The sequence below is a fragment of the Phyllopteryx taeniolatus genome, chromosome 17, assembly GCF_024500385.1.
Source record: "Phyllopteryx taeniolatus isolate TA_2022b chromosome 17, UOR_Ptae_1.2, whole genome shotgun sequence".
NCBI lineage: Eukaryota > Metazoa > Chordata > Actinopteri > Syngnathiformes > Syngnathidae > Phyllopteryx > Phyllopteryx taeniolatus.
This window is the reverse complement of record NC_084518.1, coordinates 16,064,269-16,085,911: the sequence shown is the minus strand read 5'-3', so window position 1 is coordinate 16,085,911 and position 21,643 is coordinate 16,064,269. Positions and strand designations below refer to the sequence as shown.

The window sequence follows — 21,643 nt, the reverse complement described above, 5'->3', positions numbered from 1 at the left end:
TGAGTATGGGAAAGCACCCTAAACAGGGATTTATGAGTCCTTAGATAGAGGAACTTTGCACCGCTTGCTGGGGCCTTAAATAATGCACATAAAAGCTTGTAAAATGGTGTTTTAAAGCACTGCTGATGTGGTTGGATGTGTTCACAGATTACAAGCCGCAGGGGGTGGAAATCTTCCACTCTTGTCCTTGAAAACCCCAAAAAGACAATTTTTCCCCCCCTCCTCCTGCTGAGCTGCAATGCACACAAAAGAAAAGGATCAGATTAGGGAAATTAAAAGAGCAAGAAAATGGGGAGAATATTGACCAAATTCGGTTACAGGAGATTAGAGACTGTTACAATGGAGAAAAAGAAACAATGTTTTCAAACTTGATGAAGCAGCATGTGGCTCAAGGCTATTACCGTCCACTTTGATCCAAGTAAACAGTTGTATGTTTTTGATCACACATTCCCCTTATGTCTCCTCTCCTTAAAAGCTTCCAAAGGTGCACATCAATAACTAGTGTACAGGACTTGACAAACATTTAGCAACTAATTTATAGGGATGAATAATAATAAACTCCATCCATTTTCCATACCACTTCTCCTCACTAGGGTCGCGGGCGTGCTGGAGCCTATCCCAGCTATCTTCGGGCGAGAGGTGGGGTACACCCTGTGCTGGTCGCCAGCCAATCGCAGGGCACATATAAACAAACAACCATTCCCACTCACATTCACACCTACGGGCAATTTAGAGTCTTCAATTAACCTACCATCCATGTTTTTGGGATGTGGGAGGAAACCGGAGTACCCGGAGAAAACCCACGCAGGCGAAGCTGGGATTTGAACCCGGGTCCTCAGAACTGTGAGGCAGATGTGCTAACCAGTCGTCAACCGTACCGCCAAAAACTAACTCAAGATCTATACTATAATTTATATACAGTATATCTATATGTGTCTCCCGCAGAGAGAGTCCAGAAAGGTGGAGGAGGAGGAGGAAAAAGGAAGCAGAGTGCAGGAAAGGAGAGCAAGAGAAAGGAGAGATGGAAGTCAGACAGTGACCCTCTGCTTAAAGAGCTAGGTACATTCTACGTCTGCACTGTATATTGATGAATTATTTTAATACTATTTTTATTTTTGTTATAGTCAGAGTGGGCCTGGATACTTTACCCTGGAGCGCTCATTGACAAAAATCTAGAAGAAAACCAGACTTTGGGCATGTCTGGTTAAGCATGAGTGTCCCAGTTTGAGCACCCTCTTGGGCAGGCAATAATCCGTGCAGGCCTTGGCACATCGCTCTGGAGATCTCTCTCAAAATTGTTTTTTATTTATTTTTATTTTTTTAAAGAACAAGACTTTGAGGGGTCCTGGTGGACATAAGTATCCCAGCCGGCCTGGGCACTTTGCCATAAAGCTCATTAAAAAAAAAAAAAAAGAAAACAGATTTTGCGGGTCTGGGTGAGCAAGCATAAGTGGGTCGCTGTGCAGCTCTCACAAAAATCTGACTTTTGGGGTTTTGAGTGTGCATGAGTGTCCCCCTCAAGGCCCCTAACCCTGGGCCCGTCGCACTGGAGCTCTCATTTGTAAAAAAAAAAAAAAAAAAAAGAAAGAAAAAAAATGTCCTTTAAAAAAGAGCCATACTTTGGAGGTGTCTGGCTGAGTGTCCCCCCCAAAGTGTCCTCTTGGGCAGGTAAAAATCCAGGTAAGTGTGGGCCTCAGCACTTTGGTCTGGAGCTCGCATGAGAACCAGACTTCAGGGGGTCTTGGTGAGCAAGAGTGTCCCACCTGAGGGCCCTCTTGGGCAGGCAACTATCTGAGTAGGTATGGGCACTTTGCTCTGGAATGCTCACAATTTTTATTTATTTATTTTTTCAAAGAATGAGACTTTGGGAATGTCTTGGTGAACATAAATGTACCAGCCAGTCTCTGCACTTGGGTCTGGAGCTTTCATAATAACAATTTTTTTTTAAAAGGAGCCAGAAATTATTTTTTCTTTTTTTCGGAGAGGGGGTGGGGTAAGCATGGTAAGCATGAGTGTGGTAGCTGATGCCCCTCTATGGCAGGCACAAATTCCAGCAAGCGTAGACACATAGCTCTGCAGTTCTCCAAAAAATCATGTAACACCCTGTCAATTTTCATTCATTACTTATTTGTAACTATGTAATGTGGTAGAAAAACATGCATCACATGATTTCCACGGTGGCGTGTTTCCCTTCCTCCTCATTTTTCCTCCTCCCTCACCTCCTGCAACGGCATGCTGCGTCATGGAAACAAATGTGTGTGTTTATCTGTTTGTGTGGAGGATCAGTGGTGTCAAAGGCACCCAAACAGCACCTCCTGCTGTCCTACTTGGCACATCATTCCTGACGATTTACACAGCGCAAGCAGAATTCACTGCACGGTTTTTTTTATTTTATTTTTTTATATTGAATGTTGTTTTGTATCTGTAGGTTTGTCCAAGTCCTTCCCGTTGGATAACTCGTTGTTCGACAGCTGGCTGGCTGAGTCAGTGCAGATCACGGCCGACGACATGCTCAGCAAGTGGGCTCTGGGTTCACAGCACCAGGACAAGAGCGCCAGCCTGCTCTCCGACCAGGTAACAATTCAATAGTATCCCTAAATGGACTAGAAATGCTCCTCAAAAGCCATGAATCATCCCCCAAAGCCAGTTTTCTTTAGGATTATGACATTTGGTCGATATGTCTATCATGAATAGAGTCACAAAAACAGTCTCAAGAAGCAATGCCTGAAAAGACAGGAAGTGTGCCATTTTCATTTTACGACAGCGCTTTCCTGGTTGTCCTGCAGCTCCTGCAGGGCGAGGAGAGCCTGCTCAATCTGATGATGGAAAACTCCATGGAGTCCACGTGGAAGACACCCCAGCTAGGCCGCAAATCCCGGGGCAGCTGCAAGCCCCGCGCCCGTGGACACCCGCACGCCTCTGGCACCATGCCACCGCCGCAGACGCTTCTGTCTGCCGGCTCGGGGTCTGGTGCCTCTACTGTCAAGAGCCCGTGGGTGGGTGGCGGGGCAGAGGAAAAGCATGCTGCCCGCAAGGGGTCAAGAGGTTCCTCCAGGTTCCTCCACCACCACCACCCTCACCACACCAGGAGTTCAGACCTGCAGCCGCCCATCTCCAAAATGGATTCCTGCCACATCTCTGAGGACGGCAAGCCGTGGGGCAGCAACGGTGTCATGTCAGGGCGGACGCCCGGCGCTCCGTCCCCGCGGCTACGCATGTCCCGCCAAGTAAAATCCCGAGGGCGAGGCGGCGGTGGGACGGCGTCCGAGGTAAAGGAACAGCGTTTGCTCCACGCCGACGGCTACTTTTCTGACGGCGAGCAGAGCGACTTGGACAGGCGCCCTGGCGGAGCACGCAAACTCCGCCTGGCGCAGTTGCATTCCGGGAACGAGGACCTGCTGAGGCGGAGCGTCATGGCGTCCTAAGGAACCTGAACGCCCCGCGCACACGTGAGCGCTCTCGCTCCACCTGTGCCCTGAGCATTCTTTGAATGTAGCTACTAGCCTCCTTGCGTCTCACCGCGGAAATAGGAAACAGGCGTCCGTTTTTTTATCCAATTTCTGTGCGTTAAAAGACTTAGTCATCGTAGTCTTTGGGGCATTCTTCTAAATATCTTTACCGAGGTTGGTTTCAGGGTCTTTGAATAGCAGGTGGCGTCTGAAAGCACAACTAGCAAGCAAGTAGCGATATTAGCACTGGCTGGTTTACAAAAAAACAAAATAAATAAATAAAAAGATGCTTTGTCATTTCCGCATAGAACAGCAGTTGGAGTTAAAAACAAAGAACGAACGAAAACATTCTTCCTCATTCGAAATTCCATTTGTTTGCCTGGAATAAACTCTGTGCCTTCTGTCGCACCCCCCCCCAAGCCAAACAATCACCAACCAATCAGCCGTCGCCCAATCTGACTTATAACAATCAATGCGAATGTGTCACCTTAATCATTTTTAGAGTGCCTGAACGAAGGATGTACGGACAAAGTTTTGTGTTTTCAACATTAAGCAGTGCCAGTCAGCAGCCTCTAGAGGGCAGCATTTAGCATATCCGATTTCCCGTTCCATTACTTTAGCCAGCAGATGACGTGGCTAGGCTAATACGGCTAAACTCCCATGTACCATCGAAGAAGTTTGTCCAACAATTTGTGCGTTCAAAAAAAGACTTTGCTGTTTTTGGACCGAAGGCCGTCTGTAATTATCTCAGGGGTTTTAAGAAAAATAATTTTAAAAAAATGTCTCGATAAAACGACCTACGTTTGTTTTTGTTTTTTGCATAGAAATTAAGGTTCAGCTAGCAAACGCTATATAAATAGATAAATAAATAAATAAATAAATATATACATATATAAAGAAAACAACGTGTGTATGTCGAGAAACTTCCACGTTTGGACAACTACTGAGCGCTCGGTGTGGTCAGATGACCACCACGCCGAGACCAATCAGCTGCGCGGCCCAGTTTTCACTTCCTGGTTTTTTTTTTTTTTTTGGTCGCTCCACTAATCCGACGCGGTTATCGTCACGTTGCTGCTGAACTGATCATACATTTTCACTTAAAGCAGGTTTGGTGTTACAGGGTTTGAATATGCGACCAGGCGTCGGCTATAGAGCGTATACTCTAGACACTCCCGGATGTGTTCCTGATGCTCCCAAATGCGTTCCTGATGCTCCCGTATATGCTCGCAGCACTCATGGATATGCGTGTCAACAGCATATCCATGAGTGCTGCGTATTGTATGCGTTCCTGATGCTCGTGTATGCGGTCCCGACGCTTCCGAATGCGATCCTGACACTCCCAAATGCGTTCCTGAAGAACCGGTGTGCGTTCCTGACGCTCTCGTGTGCGCGCCCGACACTCCGGTATGCAGTCCTTCCAAGAGGAGGCGATTGTTATTACTATTACTGCTAGCAACGAGAACGACAACCTGAGACGTTTGCTTGTTCTTTCCAAGTAGACGGCAAAGATCATACTTCGTAGTAGCGAGGCGACACGGTGGGGTAGGCGGTCAATAGAGTCGAATTTACCCAGCGCGTTGTCTTCTTAGTGTACACAAACCGCTATCATACAATATTTACAGTGTGGCGACCACGCCCTCTTCTTCCTAGCATCCTAGCTTCCTAGCGTAATGTAGACAGGGGGTGTTTGCCTTCTGTGTGAAGTAGATGCTAAGCTATGTGTCGTGAGCTACTTTGGACTCGCTGTTGGCTTTGAAGTTCGGATCATATTCCGATCTTTTTTTCAGTTCAGTTTCAATTTTTACGTAGTTTTCCACATGGGACACTTGTTTTTAAAAACGGAAATCTCAGTCCACATGATAGAAAACGCATTCAACAGGTGGCGCTCTAGAATTTAATCAGAAACCTAAAGAAAGTAATTTTGGGAATAGACACAACAATGGTGAATGGAGGGAAAAAAGGTATAATACATGTGGACTGATAAATGATTTGATGGCACTTCTGAATATACAATTGCATTTTCACCCTGTCATCAGTAGGGGGCAGCATTTTGCCAGAAAATGTCCCCCACACACACTGTTGATGCCACAGATATGTATTGGTAGATACGACACCCATTTTGAGCTCCGTCCTGACGGCTACGCTAAGCTAGGGAGGTCGAAGTTAACAGCGCATTCCATGTGCGTAGATGGCAAGAAAATCAAAAGAACAAGGATGTCGGTACATTTTACTGCATACGGTTGCATAAAACACCGTACAATAACGACAAGGAAACTGGGAGTCCCTTTCACATGAAAACATTTTTGATGTGCTTTTTTTTTTTCATATATTGTGTATTGATAGCATACGCTTTGGTTGGCGTTGACAAAGGAGTAACCCTCATGAAAATCGGTTGAGAATTGAGCAAGTTTCGATTTAATTTCAGTTTCCTTGCCATTGCCTTCTATCGGAACGTCGACCTCCCTAAAGTGGCCGCTACCTAGGCACGTTGGTTAGTCGGGCAGCTACAGGGCGATGGCTTGTCTACTGTTCACGTCTATGGTTGAAACGCTAATGTCATTATTTTAAGCTTTTTTACATCAACTGGTCCAAGTTGGTGATTCAACCGCACCCACACGCCCACCCCCCCGAGGCACAAAGTGGTATTATAAGTTCATTTTGCCTTTCACTTTAGCATAATTTTACCTTTAATCAACTAAAAATTTCAGGTTTTAAAATAAAGGGTTCAGCACTGTTTAGCCTAAAGGTGCTTTTACCACTAGCACCCTTTGCTTTAATCCAGTTGGCTTTCCCCCTGGGTCCGGTTCAGCAGGACCAAATCAGCTAGTTCGGCCCAGTTACAAACAACATTAGCAATAGCATCAGCGGCTAGCAGGATGATGGATTAGATGTTATTGATAAGGTCCTACCAAAAACATAGCTAAAGGTGGCATGTAAACCAAGATTAGACCATAGACTTAAGGGTGTGTCTTTGGGTTAGCATATTAACAGTTAGCATGTTGTCATGCATGCTTATTATTTTATGCCTCGTTTTGGTAGCGAATGAGGCTATTTGCTGGTGTGTTGTAGCCTAGCCTAGCTTGTCCACATAGTTATTAAAGTTCTCAACAAACGGCACGACATTTGTGTTATACTTATTACTACGAACCCCGCTACCTCTTAAATTTCTTGACCAATCAGAGAAGACAGCGACATAAGGATGTGTTTTAGCACACTCAGTATTTGTACGAACCGAACCCTGGGGGACCGTGGACCAAGTTTACAAACCCACTGACTGGTTCTGACCAGAAAAAGCCAACTACAGGTGTGAGAGCACCTAAAGTAAACCCTTAAAACAGCACTTAACCCTCCTGTTACGTTTGTTTCTCAGCAACAGTGATATTGCTCCTGGGTCATTTTGACCCAGGGCATGTTTAATGATCCAAAAGTGTGCAAAATGAATAAACATCCCAATAAACATTGATTAAAATTAGAATTTTAACAATATTTTATTGAATTTGTTTGATTTTTAAATGGGTCATATTAAGCCAAGCCACCATAAATGATCCAAATGTATCAGAAACTGAATGAACTTACTTTCAACTTTTTAAAATTGTATTTCTTCAACTTTAAAAGGGGTAAATTTGATCCGTGTGCTTTTAATGATCCCAAAGTGCCGAGTAAAGTAAGAAAATCCCCAGAAATATTGTTTGAAAATTAATTTTACCTTTTCATTGTATTTGTTTGTTTTTTAAATGGGTCATTTTGACCTCTTCCACTTTAGATTTTTCCAAAGGGTCTGAAACAGCAAAGACAGTCCCAACAAACACTATTTAAGAATTAATTTTAACTTTTGTTGTTGTTGTATTTGTTAGATTTCAAAATGGGTGATTTTGACCCAGAGTATTATTAATTATACAAAAGTGTCAAAAATGGAAAAAAAAATTCCACCAAACATTGATGGAAAATTAGTTTTAACTTTTTATAGTTGGATTTGGTTGATTTTTAAATGGGTCATTTTGACCCAATACAAGTTTTACCTATCCAAAAGTATCCAAAAAAAAAAAAAAAAAAAAACTCTTTTTATTTTATTTGTTCAATTTTAAAATGGACTATTTTGTCCCAAGGTGCGATAAATGATCCAAAAGTGTCACAAACCAAAATAAAGTCACAATAGACATTGTTTAAAAAATACTTTTCTTTGCCTTTAAAAGTGTTTTATGATGCTAAAGTGATATGTTAATAGTAATTTTAAGCCAAGCAGGTGTTTCAAAATGAAAAACTGCTTTTTGGTTGTATTGTCAAACTTTCAAAAGGGTCAATTTGACCCAAAACATAACAGGAGGGTTTTAATGTTTTCTCAGCATTTATTGGCTTAAAACAAGCAGAGTTTCTCCTTGTGTTCATTGAAAGTGTCATCTTCCTCAGCACCAGAATCCAGATTGTGTTTAAACCGGGTGTGAATCCAGATCAGCATCTGACTCTTCTTAAAAAAAAATCATAATAATTTATCAATCTGTTGCATCAAAATCTTCTTTCTTCAACACGTGAATATGAATGTCGCAGGGGTTTTATCCTTCTGTCTTGTTTTTGTTTCAAAAGAATGTTGTGCCATTTGTGAATAGCAAAGAGAACTATTGAACATATATGAAAAGAAGAAAAAAGAGCTATTTTAAATTATTTTTTATTTTTCTCTGACATTTTTTTTGCTATATTTATTTTCTTGTATTAGAGTCTTCTTTGTAGGAGGGAGGGACAACTTTAAAAACAAACAAACGTGTATTTTTCATTAGTGCGAGAAGCCTATTTTCTTCCTTTTTGTACAATTTGGATGTTTGGAGCGAGACTTTGACAAGCAATATGATAATGTCCTTTCTCTGTGACTGTATATCTGCATGCTCTTTGTGTGTTGCCTTAACCATGGCTGCCAATCTTCCCTGGCCCCCAACCCCTCAATCCCCCTTTTACCTGGTGGCGTCCCACCCGGTCTGGTCCATTGCAGTCCAATAAAAGCAGTGCTTTCTGTGTACTCCCACACCGCCTACCCTGACATTCTTCTGCACCGCACTCATCCGAGCACACCTTTATGGACATGTATTTGTCCATATACGATGTTAGCTCGAAAAGGTGGAGGTGCGTGCCGTCTGCGGATGTGCCCCTTAATAGTCAAATGAGGTTTTAATATATTTTGTTAAATAAAAATGTAAAAATGTTTTAAATTAAATCCATCCATCCATTTTCTGTACTGCTTTATCCTCACAGGGGTCGCAGGCATGCTGGAGCCTATCCCAGCTAACATTGGGCGAGAAGCGGGGTACACCCTGAACTGGTCACCAGCCAATCGCAGGGCACATATAAACAAACAACCATTCGCGCACACATTACACCCAAGGGCAATTTTAGAGTCCTCAATCAAACTACCCTGCATGTTTTGGTGATGTGGGAGGAAACCGGAGTGCCCGGAGAAAACCCACGCAGGCACGGGGAGAACATGCAAACTCCACACAGGCGGGGCCGGGGATTGAACCCCGGTCCTCAGAACTGTGAGGCAGATGTGCTAACGGTGCCGCCTTGTTAATTAAATATTCAATATATTCATATTGAATAATATTCTTAAATGTTTCATATTTTATTCAATAATATTTTTATATTTGATAAAAAATAATAAACTATATATTTTCATATTTATTAATATATATATATTTATATATGTGTATATTATAATAATATACATAATATTATATATATATATATATAATATATTACTTATTCTATACGTTTGTGTCTGTTTTAAAATAAGATATTTAAATTAATCTTTTATAGTTTTAATATGATTTTTATTACATATTTTTAATAATCACTATATTTCTGTTAAATAATGCTTTTAAATATTTAATATATTTTGTTAAATGGTAACATTTTAAATATATTTTTAATCAGTAATTTTTTTAATTTCTGTTAAATAGAACGTTTTAACTAATATATTTCTATTACATTTATTTTTTATATTTGTTTCTATTTCATTTTTTTAATAATTAAAATAATAATTCTGTTAACTAACATTATTAGTATTCTACAAAATGATTATTAGACTAATAAATGCAATGACGTAAATATCACAAAGCTTGTGTTTGTTTCTGCTATGTTTAAAAGATGCCATTTCCTGTCTGTGTTTTCCAGGGGTGAGTAGTTTTACTCTATTTTACTTTTACCGTCGTGTTTACATCTGAGTTGAAATCCCATGCAGTTACTTAAAAATGTATAACGATGGTGACAGTTTGACCCAGGAACAGATAATTGCCACCATTTTGTGTCGGGAAATGGTTCCTCGAGTCAGATTGTTGAGGTGGTGTGCTCTTAAGAGAGGCTCAGGCAAGCAAGGGAGGCAAAGTCACCTTCAATGGGTAGCGCACGCACACACACACGCACACACAGGCATGCATGCTGAGTTAACACACGCTGCTTTGTGCGTCTACACACAATCATCTGCTTATTATCTCGTTAACTGTTTTTGCAGCATTTTTTTTCTATTTTCCATTCTTCCAATTATATTTCACAAAGTTCTTAAATAAGGTGGTTATGTTTTTATCAGTTTTTGTTTGTGCGTTCATTCATGTGACTATCAATTTTGGATGAAAAATAAAATACTGTACTCAATCATATTTAGTATTAAAATTAAAACTATGAACTTAATGAAATGAGGTTACATTTTAAACACGTTCGATTTAAAATGGATATATATATATATATATTATTTTTTTTTAAATCATCCATCCATCCATGCATTTTCTGAGCTGCTTCTTTTAAAATAATTTAAACATGTACAAATATTTAGAATAATAAATAAAATAAAAATAACTATGATAACATTACAAACTTCATTTAAAATAATTCAATAAAAATGAAAAACATTAATTAGATATATTTCAAAATAATTTAAATAAAATTAACAACACTTACTTCAAAACCCATCCATCCACTCATCTACTCTCTGTGCCACTTTTCCTCATCAGGGTCGCGAGGTGCTTTGGATGCGATGCGGGGTACACTCTGAACTGGTTGCCAACCAATCACAGTGCACATATTAACAACTCAACTAAAAATGTAAAATAAAATTGCAACTTAAACAAAACAAATCATTCAAAATAATTTTGATCAAAATGACAAACTTCAGAGAAAAAATAATTTAGATAAAAATCCAAACCTAAACAAATAGAAATAGATATTAAAGGTTGTTATCCATTTGTCCATTTTCTCCTCATGACGGTTGCGGCAGAGATTCTGGAGCCTATCCCAGCTGACTTTGGGCATAGTCACCAGCCAATTCCAGGAAAGTCAACTATATAGTTAAAAACTGTAAGTATTATAATATTGTTGCATTGTCAGACCTTGCTAAAAGAAATGATGAGCCTGGTAGTGTACCGTGCATTGTTTAGCAGTAAATACACATCCATGTAAAGCCAATTAAGTTTTTGTGTATGTGGTGGAGGGAAGGGGGGGATGTGCGTGCGTGCGTGCTTGTGTTAGTGCAATTGTGCTGAATGCTAAAAGCCTGTCGGTGTGAAATTGAAGTCATTCAAGTCATTGTTGTTCCTGATCTGCTTATCTCTGCTAAAAATACACACTGATGTATCGAGCGCCATCTAGTGGAGACTCGAGGACACGCTCGTGGACAACTGACCATTGTTTAAATGGAAAGCAGCGCCCCCTGGTGGATGCATGTTCACTGATCTACACCAAGTCCGAACCAGTACCAAACATCCAGCACAGTACCTATCTAGTCAGCAACCTAGACAGATGTCTAACAAGTTTCTTCCTATCCAGCTAACTACCTCCCCTTCTTTCTACCTACAGTACCTACCTAACTCAAAAACTGCCTACAAAGTAATGATTTACCTCTGTTACCTAGTAGTGTACCAACCTAATCTACCAACCACGGTCCGACCTACAGTCAGGTCCATAAATACTGGGACATCGGCACAATTCTCCTCTTTTTGGGTTAAACACCACAGCAATGGATTTGAAATAATGCTCAATCAGATTCAGGTTAGCCAGTGCATAACACTCCCTGTATTTTGCCTTAGAAAAAAATTACTTCCGGTCATTGTCCATCTGCAATGAGTTCTGAAAGCATTTGGCTGAATATGAGCAGATAATATTGCCAGAAACACTTCAGAATCCGTCCTGCCACTTTTGAAAGTTAACGTAATTTTAGTATTGCGCAGTAACAGGGTTGCAAGTAACGGGTTTAAAATCAATGCTAATGCTAGAGTTCTAGCTCAAGAAAGAGTACATCCTAGCTGTGTTAGCTGCTATGCTAACTGATCAAGAGAAAGCTTTGCTAATTAAAAAAAAGGAGGTTATTATGACTGTTTCTGATAATATGAGTAAAAGGGTGACGTTGGTTTGCGTGACACACACCATTAAGACTAAAAACATTGAAAAGATACGAAAAATAGAAGCGAGAAAGGTCTACCTACCCCTTCCTTTGTTTCTCCTCTAGATAGCTAAAAAGGTTTTCGGGACACGGTTGCGTATATGTCATGAGACAGAGCTTTAGAGTATAATTAGTACTATTTAAAACCTATATACTTTGAATACGTTTTGTCTTGAGACAACTATAATTTACAAAAGAAGTAGCGTACATGTTTCTGTATTTTTGTGCAAGGTCTACTTGAAATGTCACGGTGGGACAGATAATGTCTTCCAGTTTTGGAATAACCCATGCATCGACCTTATAATTACCAACTAAAAAGTTTACCCTCAGTTGTTCTGGATTGCTGTTTGTTTGTAAGTTCTTTTGTAGTCACAGTTCTTTAATTGTTTTTTTTTTTTTTTTTTCTAAATTATCTCAGTAGGACTTAAGTGGACTGCTTAGCGTCACCATGAGTCACCGGCAAGCTTACTGAGAACAACATGGACCAGGAAAGTGAGTGAGTGTGGCCTGCTTCCAATTAACCTCCCCCAGGGCCTCTTCCAAACCTCCTCGAACTATCCCGTAAACACGTTGCTGGATTTTGACTCAAACATTTCTTCTTGTTATCATTGTAACTATCATTATTAGCGTTATTACTTATTGTTGTGTTGCTAATAAACACAGTTGTGTGTTTACTCTACAGATCGTATATACAGATTAAAACCACTTGTGAGAGCGACATAAACAAAAAAAAGTCTAGACGTTTGATTGTGTTCATTATGGCTAAAAATAGACTAGATTCCATCTCTGCTTCCCTATGATGAAGCAGCTCCTTAAACGAGCCTTTTTTTACGTTGGCGTAGCGCGTAGTATCACTTCTGTTTACTCAACAGTTAGTCAGTTAGCAACCATGATAGCTTCCACAAACAAAGAGCGTGGTTGTGTGCAAAATGCTAAACACTTTTACCTTCGTTCAAAACATGTTGAAGCAAGCACAGACACCAGAGCTAACATTAGCACCAAGCGTTGTCGTACGAGCCGGGCTAGTTTGTCTCAGTAACTGACTAGAAAAGAATAAAGTGTGCACGTTTACGTTTAATCACATATTGTCAGTGTATACATTAATATCTTTTATTTTCATCATCATAATCTTTGGTACAAAAGTGTTCCATCATTGTAAAACAGTGTCACAGTTATTGGGCTATTGCGAGTGCTCAGTCCAGTAGTAGTATATTAAAATCTCCATCTTGACTTTTATAAAAAATAAATTATACAACATTTTTTTAAATTTGTCATTAGTGTTCACAGATCACACAAAAAATAAGAGGAAGCGTAAAGTGCAAAACTACTTAAAGAGTCTTAAGAGGATGGGTTGCCGGAGTCCGATTATGACATCAGACTTCATCCACTCATTTTTTTTTCATGATATTTTGTAGTGTTGTTAACTTTGTTTTCAGCTTTGTTTTCAAGCTTGAGTCCAGACTAGCTAACCGCTAGTTCAAAACGTCCACTCAGGCGTTCGTTTTCTCCAAGTGTTCAATTTGATGACTCTTTTTCATTTGTTTTGAACAACGCCGGGCAAGGGACTCTTTCAATTCCATTCTTTATGCTAAGTCAATAAGAAAGCGAACATTTCTGAGTCGCCATTAAAATGGAAACCATAAAACTGATTTCATATTTGGATTCAATATAGTTCAAAAACGCTCAAATAACCGCGAGATGTTGGGAGAAAATTTACGTATTCTGGACTGTTAAAAGTAAAATTTTCCGTCAAAATCTATTATGCGGGTTACACACGTACTGATAATCGGTCCGAATTGGAGCAATCTGCCCCATTCCAATTACAGTCATCAAAGGACTGATTATCGGCTGTCTCTAACAGGTTATCCTAACTGATTATTCTGTGGTGTGTTAAGAATGATTTTTCTTCCCTTCTGATCAAAGTCGGCAAAGGCTTGATTATTGGATGACTCTGAAAGGTTGTCTTGAGGGATTATCCTGTGGTGTGGGAGTGTTAAGATTGATTTTCCCTTCCTGATCTACTCGGAAGACAGTTGGGGCTGTCAATTGTAAATTTTAAACCTGTTTAATATTTATGACCACAAATCCTTGTGTGGGGTCGACACTAAGTTTGGCTGATTTGAAGTCTCTCGCATTTAAAAATTTATGTGAGTGTACCCCGTTATAGTCAAAGTTTGAGTTTGAATGCCAACTAAATTATCCTTCATGCTCTAAATTGCGTGGCACGCTTCTATTCCTTATCAATCCTTCAATTCCAGTCTTTGTGCTATGTTAAATTTGTAAGAAAAAAACGTAAACTCAAATGACCAGTAGGTGCTGACACAAGATTGAAAGTATTCTGGACTTTTAAAAATACATACCTTCTAAATTGTTTTCCACCATAATTTAAGTGGGGCACACACAATTTAAAAATGTTTCATCCATTTCCGATCAATGTAAGCTAAATCCTGATTATTGGATGTGTCTAAAATATTATCTTGACACGATCGTAAATGTTTAAAAATATTTACAACCACAAATCCCTATGTGTGTGGTGAACGCCGTCTCTCGCATTTTAAAATTCGGTTAAGATCTTAAGAATCGCTATGTGTGTACACCGCTTTAGTCAAAGTGACTTATCTTTCATGCACGAAATGTTCGGATGCGCTTCCGCTTCCTTGACTTGCAGTATTTCACCAGCAGTCCCAAGGCGATCACTGCCAAGAACACAATCACGACGATGACTACGATGTATTTGGCTTTCTTTCGCCCTTGACACATTTCCCAAGTCACCTTCTCAATGTTGACTGGTTCCAAGCCCTCACGGAGAATGCATGTCGCCGCCTCAATGTCGGGCACCACCACAGCTGAGTGCTGCAGCAGGCGCACTAAGTCCAGGTTTCCGCAGCAGCTGAGTGGATTGTCGCCCACATAGAGTGTCTTCAGCGAGCGTTCTAGCGCTGCCATGGTGGTATGCTCCAGTGTGACCAGGCTGTTGTTCTGCAAGTTGAGGGTCTCGATGGACGACTCTCGGTTCCATGCAGGAAGGCTGGTCAGGTGGTTGGTGGACAGGTCGACAAGTTTCAGGCTCCTCAGTGACGACATGTCCCTGTTCAGCATGGAGATGTTATTCTCCCTCAGGAAGAGCTGGACCAGGGAGTGCTCTAGACCGACCAGGGAGTCTTGGTGCATCTCCAAGCCGGGGTTGAGGGACAAGTCCAGCAGGCTGAGAGGGGTGTTGGCGAATGCCCTGTACGGCAAAATCTTCAAATTGTTCTGAGAAAGGTAAAGGAACTTCAGTTTTGGAACAGAAGAGAACGAGACACAACCTGAAGGATTTTGGTCTGGTTTTGTCTCCGAGGGGCACACTCGTAAATTGTTCACCTGGAGCTGCAGAAGGTTCAGACTAGGAAGTCTCTGGAAGGTTTGATGTGCCAGGGTGCTAAGGTCGTTCCCTTGCAGGAAGAGCTCCTCCAACGCCTGCAGAGTGCCTTCCCTGAGGGAAAGTCTCTGTAAGGAGTTATAGCTGAAGTTGACAATCTTCACTGTGGGAAGGAGGTCTTTGTCAGTGACAGAAAATGAGACAATACAGTTGTTGCTCACATTCAGGACCTCCAGTAACGTCATAGTGTTAAAGAAGGACTGTGGCAAGCCTGTGAGCTGGTTGAAACTTAAGTCTAAGTGTCTCAGGTGCTTCAAAACTGTCTCTGACATCTTTGTGTCAGCCATGTCCATTACGTCGACACTCTGCAGGCGGTTGCGCGACAGGTCCAGATGCCGGATAGCGTTGTTCGTGGGCAGCAGCGGGAAGTAAGGCAATTTGTTTTCACTCAGATCCAGAAAGGCGAGGTGGTACGGCTCAGCCGATCTGGAGCTCTGGAAGAGCTCCAGGCTGTTCCTGCTGAGGTTCAATGCTCTCAGATGACTGAGATTGAAGTCGGTGATGCAAGCGATGGAGTTCTTGGACAAGTCCAGTTCGCTCAAGCCATCAAGAGAGTCGAAGGCGCCGTCTTCGATCTCCAAAATGATGTTGTTGTGGAGGCTGATCTTCCTCAGGGACAACGCGCCGTTGAAAGTGTTTTGTGCAATCTTGGTGATGCTGTTGCTGCTCAGTGACAGCTCCACGAGCGAAGGAGAATCATTGAGAAAAAAGTCAGACATCCCGGTGTATAAGCCATTACTGGACAGATCCAGAGACTCCACGGCTGAAAGCGTTCCGATTTTAATTTTAGCCAGAGCAAACACGTTGAGACGGTTCCCGGACAGATCCAGGACTTTCAGGTCACTCATGGCTTCAAAAAGTCCCGGCTGAATGAAGTGGATCTTGTTGGAGTGCAAGTCCAGGTGACGGAGGCCCATGTGGTCAGCCAGAGTGTCACGGCTGAGATTCTGCAGCTGGTTGTGTGAGAGGTCCATCACTTGGACACCTGACGGGAGGTTAGCGGGGGCACTGGTGAGGCTCAAATCACTGCAGACCACGCTCGTGCCCACCTGCCGATGCAGACAAACACACACAGCGTGTTGGTGGGATCATGTTGAGAAAATACCAAAACATGTTCAAAGTGTACTTTTGATTTACGAGGCCATCGGTCCATTGAAAACCTAAATTCTCTTTAAATCTGTTATTTTGCTCTTTAGAGACATAACACCATACGACTGCTTCTCATCTCCTTGAGCCAAGATCTCTCAGATAAATCCAGAAGGAAATTCCAGTAAGAAGTACCGACAAAAGAAAGTACCTTTTATTATTAAAAAGTAACTCTTTGTTGATAACTCTCTACCCCTTGGGACAAGATATATATTTTAAACCTATTGAGTTTATAATCAGAAACATATGGCCAGAGGAACCCCACCATCCGCCACTCACCACCACCACCCACCCGTCGCCCCCCTTTGGTCCAAAAACCGCCCATAAAACTGCCTCCATCTCCGATTTCTCACTAAGGACTTTCAGATTCTCCGCATACTTGCGGTTTAGATAAAAAGCTGCTCATTGCTTACAGGCTGATGTAAACAAAGACTACCTACCGTGTAAAACGTCCTCTCTGCATTTGAGTGAACTTTATGGAATACCTAAAAGGTCAAAGATTCTTAAGTGGATTATGTTAGCATGTTCATTGATTGCTTGTTCCTTCCACCCATTCACTCATTTTCTGTTCTGCATTTTCTATCACAGGGCATTGATTGGTTGTTTTTACTTTATTTTGAACCAAAGGTGATGAGTGGTTGGGGTGGGTAACTTCCAAAAATAACAAGCAAGTGAATTTCAGAGTGCCCATTTTATAGAGTTTTTGGAGTTTCAAACACAAACATTTGAAAATGTGTCTCAAAGTGGGTGTGAGGGGTTAAAGGTCCCATATTTTACCAAGCCAACTTTTTCTAGTACAACCCTAATTCCAATGAAGTCGGGACGTTGTGTTAAACATAAATAAAAACAGAATACAATGATTTGCAAATCATGTTCAACCTATATTTAATTGAATACACTACAAATACAAGATATTTTATGTTCAAACAGAGAAACTTGATTGTTTTGGCAAATAATCATTAACTTAGAATTGTATGGCTGCAACACGTTCCAAAAAAGCTGGGACAGGTGGGAAAAAAGACTGAGAAAGTTGAGGAATGCTCATCAAACACCTGTTTGGAACATCCCAAAGGTGAACAGGCTAATTGGGAACAGGTGGGTGCCATGATTGGGTATAAAAGGAGCTTCCCTGAATTGCTCAGTCATTCACAAGCAAAGATGGGGCGAGGTTCACCTCTTTGGGAACAAGTGCGTGAGAAAATAGTCGAACAGTTTAAGGACAATGTTCCTCAACGTACAATTGCAAGGAATTTAGGGATTTCATCATCAAAAGGTTCAGAGAATCTGGAGAAATCACTGCATGTAGGCGGCAACGCCGAAAACCAACATTGAATGCCCGTGACCTTTGATCGCTCAGGCGGCACTGCATCAAAAACAGACATCAATGTGTCAAGGATATCACCACATGGGCTCAGGAACACTTCAGAAAACCAATGTTAGTAAATACAGTTCGGCGCTACATCCGTAAGTGCAACTTGAAACTCTACTATGCACAGGAGGATGGTAAGTATATTTTAATATCTAGAATAATATCTATTAAAAATATACACAATATACGAGTGTTTGTACCAATGTAAAACCCCGTAACCCTAACCCCTGACAGTGCATAGGGTTTAGGGGGGTGGGGGTTAAGGGTCAGCATTGGTTTCGTGTTCCGGTTTGTAAGGTTAGGTTAGTCATCAGGGTTATTATTGAGTTATTTATTATTCAGGTTATTTAGGGGGTTAGGGTTTAGTTTCGGGTTGGGGCACTGTCCTACTGTTCTTTGCAGTGTCATTCCCAACTTCTGTCATTGCCATTTCTTTACCAGAAACCTTTCAAAAAAACTTTTTTACTTTCTTTTTATCACCCTGACTCATGATTAAGTTACTCAACATGAACTTTTGTTTCACTTATGACCCACCCGTGATTCAATTTCTCGTCACTTATCAGAAAATCTTTTGAGTATTTCCTTAGAACATGAATAAAACAGGAGGAGGGCTGACTTAGATTCCCAGTAGTCACACAATTACAACACCACTCGACTAGTGTCACTAATTTAAGGGGTGTATGTATTTGGGAACCTGGGCCAAAAAGCCAAACGTGATCCATCCACCAGGAGTATCTCTAGTGTGGAGTCAATAAATGAAACCGCTCAAGAAGATTAGGAATTTCATCCCCGTTGCCATGCGCAACCTGTCCAAATAAACCCACCCCTCGCTATTTATTTATATTAAAACATAAGGAATGTGCTTCTACTGAACACACACTAGAAAGGGAGTAACTTTTACTTACGATGCGGCACGAAGGATGATGGCGGGAAGGGTGGACCGCCGCCGCCACGCAGCCGGCCAGAAGCGGAAAGAGCAGCGGGAAGGCAGCCATGTTGCTATGGGACAAGGACATCATCAGTGGACACATCCACAGGCACAGGATGCGTACTGGAAGTGTTATGGCCCTCGCAAAGGAAGCCGAGAGGAAGTAAACCTGCGCTGACCTATGACTGAGCTATTTATACCCTCGTGAACAACAGAGTCTTTTTTGGGGGGGTTTCTTGTTAAAAACTGGTTCTACAGAAAGCCAGTGACTTTGCAAATAAAACCAAAGAGCATTGTGTTGTTATTTGATCTAACAGTGTTACGTCTTCTTTTGACAAAATATACTTTGTAACTCAGTGATAAACAGAACAAAATATCTCTGAAACAGGTTCACGTTTGCCAATGTGCGAGTCATTATTCCGCAGTTGCAGTCCATGCCCGTAGGCATGAGGTGCACGTGTACACAAAATGCAACCAAAACTGCTCATTTGCCTAAAAACTAAATTTGCTTCATGCAAAGCGGACTTTCACAAAGTTCAGTAGAGCAGTAGTTCTCCAACTTTTAATGCCAAGTAACACTTAAAAAAATACTTAGCTCAGAAAGTACCAGCATCATGACCAACATTAAAATACAGTAGAGTAGTAATTGTAATTGCACTATTGAGCAATAAAATAAGCAGCGAGACAGAGTAGAACAAGTTAAGAGTATCAGAGTATAAGTGCCGTATGAGCTTGAATACCTGTCAGGTATAAAATATTTGACTTGAAGTCCGATATGTCTCTGAAGTGGAGTCCAAATAGTCACAAAACCTTCAACAAAGTCTTTGAGGAAGAGCCCAAGGCAAGTCTCAGGTCTTCAAGCTTGAGTACCTGTCAGGTTTCAAGTCTTTCAAGTTCATGTCAAGAACCATATTTGAGGTGCAGTCAAAGTCGAGTCTCGAGTGAACATCAAATCTCTGCAGCGGAGTCGCGATAAAGTCTCAAAATGTTCAACTCGAGTCAAATTCAAGTCCTAATTCTCCAAGCTGGAGTCAAGACAAATCTTTGCATTCATGTCAAAAGTCAAGTACGAAGTCCATGTCAAAGCTCAAGTCTTAAACTCACTTCCAAATCTAGTCGTGAGACTTTACGCTTAAGTCCAAGTCAAGTTCCGACTCTTGTGCCTCAAGTCTTTTAACTGCAGTTTCAGGTTTTTAAAACAGTTCAGAGCATCTGTCGAGTGGTCTTTGAGCTGGATGCTGAGACAGGTCTCAGGTCTTTGGGAGATTGAATCTCACTCAAGTCCAAGACCTGCCCACGAACAAAGTCAAGTTTCTGGGCTGGAGTCCCAGTAAAGTCAAGTATCCGTCAATTTGCTTTGACCCTTTAATTCTTTATTGAGCACGAATCTTAGACATTGTATATTATCGACCTGTATTTATGATAAGTTATCAATACTTTACGTTTTACATTCTTATGTCACACATTTCAGAACTAACATGTACCTGACTCCCAGCAGACGACCAGTCTTTGCTGCGTGTCCTGACCACATCGATTTCACATCCTCAGCCGCTCGTGCGCGCAAGCCCGCCTTCCGACACCTCAAAACCAGATCGACAGCGACCGCGCGACCACTGGAATCGCCAATGCTCCTCTCAGCTGACTCTTTGCCCTTGTTCCTCCTCACGCCGCTTGGCTTGGACTGCTTGTTCCAGCATCCTGTGAGAACATCCTGCAGGGCCAACCCCCCTAGCCCTTCCTTTCCCTTTGCAGACCCCCTCCCTCCTTCCCTCTCTTCTAAGGAAAATGCCTTAAAAGGGGGGTTGGCAGTCCATTTGGATTCCTCATTTCAAGGAGACACATGTTTTATGTCTTCCGCAAATAACCCCGATTCATCAAAACCTGACGCACCCCGTCTCTCTCCGTTATCACAAGGAGGAATTTGGGGCATTTCAGCCAAAGAATTGAAAGATTACATCTGCTTTTGCTTTGTAAGAAAAACATGCTCTTTATATGATATTTTAATGACATTGGAAACAAGCGTTTAGGGATGTGAAGCGTTTGTTTCCCACATCCTTATGACTTACGATGAGCCTGATTATCTCATGACTCTTTGATGCTTTGCACCACAAATGACACAGTAATAATAAAAAACAAAGAACATGAGGAAAACGTTTTTTTGTAGAGACACACTGATGTTTGCTTCACGTAAAAAGGGATATTGAGGCTTTTGCAGGCAGTCAGTTAATTTGGAATTTTGTAATAAGGTGTATAATAAATTTATTTTTGGCAAAAAAATGAATTTTCATCAAATTAATTTAGTTAATTTTATATAATGTTATATCCTTTCACTTTCACTTTATTTAATACATCCCCATGTTAACATATTTATTCCATTTACTTTGAAGTTATTTCATTATGGCATGTCAACCTTTCACATTTTAATTAATGGAAAATATAATGCATTTAAAAATATTATTCTGATAAATTAATACATATTTTATTTGGTTTGTATCAGTTGAATTTTGGCACAGTTTTTCCTCACGTTTCACTAGGTTAAGAGCCAAGTTAATAAATTCACATTTTAAATAATGTCAAATTGTGATTAATTCACATTGCAATTAATAATAGTATAATAAATACTATAAATAAATAATTTAATGAAGTTGTAATTGTTGGTCAGTGCTTTTGGGTCTGAAGGGCCTCACAGCACACCACTGGTAGGCCATGCCTAGCCCCCACGTCCCCACCAAATCTGCGTTTTTATTCTGTTTTGAGGGACAGACAAAAAAAGGGGGATTCTTTGAAAGAATTCATTACTGTATGATTATTTTCTGCGACAGAAACGCAATATAATATGTTTAGTTAGGTTTTTACAAACGGGAGAAAAAGCCCCGCGCATCGCCCGTTGCTAGGCAAACGTAGTCATTTCCGG

The 21,643-nt window shown here is 41.1% G+C and overlaps 2 protein-coding genes and 1 long non-coding RNA gene across 4 annotated transcripts in view; 2 read left to right on the top strand and 1 right to left on the bottom strand.

The window, feature by feature from the left end:
- jade2 (jade family PHD finger 2) overlaps positions 1 to 8,463 on the top strand; it is a 61,868-nt gene extending 53,405 nt beyond the window's left edge. Inside the window, 3 exon segments of the mRNA XM_061751527.1 lie at positions 946 to 1,059; positions 2,429 to 2,574; positions 2,787 to 8,463. Of these exon segments, the coding sequence (XP_061607511.1) occupies positions 946 to 1,059; positions 2,429 to 2,574; positions 2,787 to 3,425 (899 nt within the window). The 3' untranslated portion in view covers positions 3,426 to 8,463.
- Positions 8,464 to 9,405: 942 nt separating this feature from the next.
- Positions 9,406 to 12,623, top strand: LOC133467393 (uncharacterized). The gene is made up of 3 exons (XR_009785211.1): positions 9,406 to 9,832; positions 10,705 to 10,784; positions 12,284 to 12,623. It is a non-coding gene; the product is annotated as an uncharacterized LOC133467393 (long non-coding RNA).
- A 296-nt stretch (positions 12,624 to 12,919) lies between these two features.
- lrrc32 (leucine rich repeat containing 32) lies at positions 12,920 to 20,535 on the bottom strand. 2 transcript variants are annotated; one of them, XM_061751681.1, is made up of 4 exons: positions 20,214 to 20,410; positions 18,707 to 18,800; positions 15,229 to 16,335; positions 12,920 to 15,120 (listed from the first exon to the last, which is right to left on the bottom strand). In XM_061751681.1, the coding sequence occupies exons 1-4, from the start codon at positions 20,258 to 20,260 to the stop codon at positions 14,488 to 14,490; spliced, it is 1,881 nt and encodes a 626-aa protein (XP_061607665.1). In that variant the 5' UTR covers positions 20,261 to 20,410; the 3' UTR covers positions 12,920 to 14,487. The 2 variants fall into 2 exon arrangements, with proteins under 2 accessions (XP_061607665.1, XP_061607666.1); XM_061751682.1 differs by having other exon boundaries at positions 12,920 to 16,335; positions 20,214 to 20,535.
- Positions 20,536 to 21,643: the final 1,108 nt, after the last annotated feature.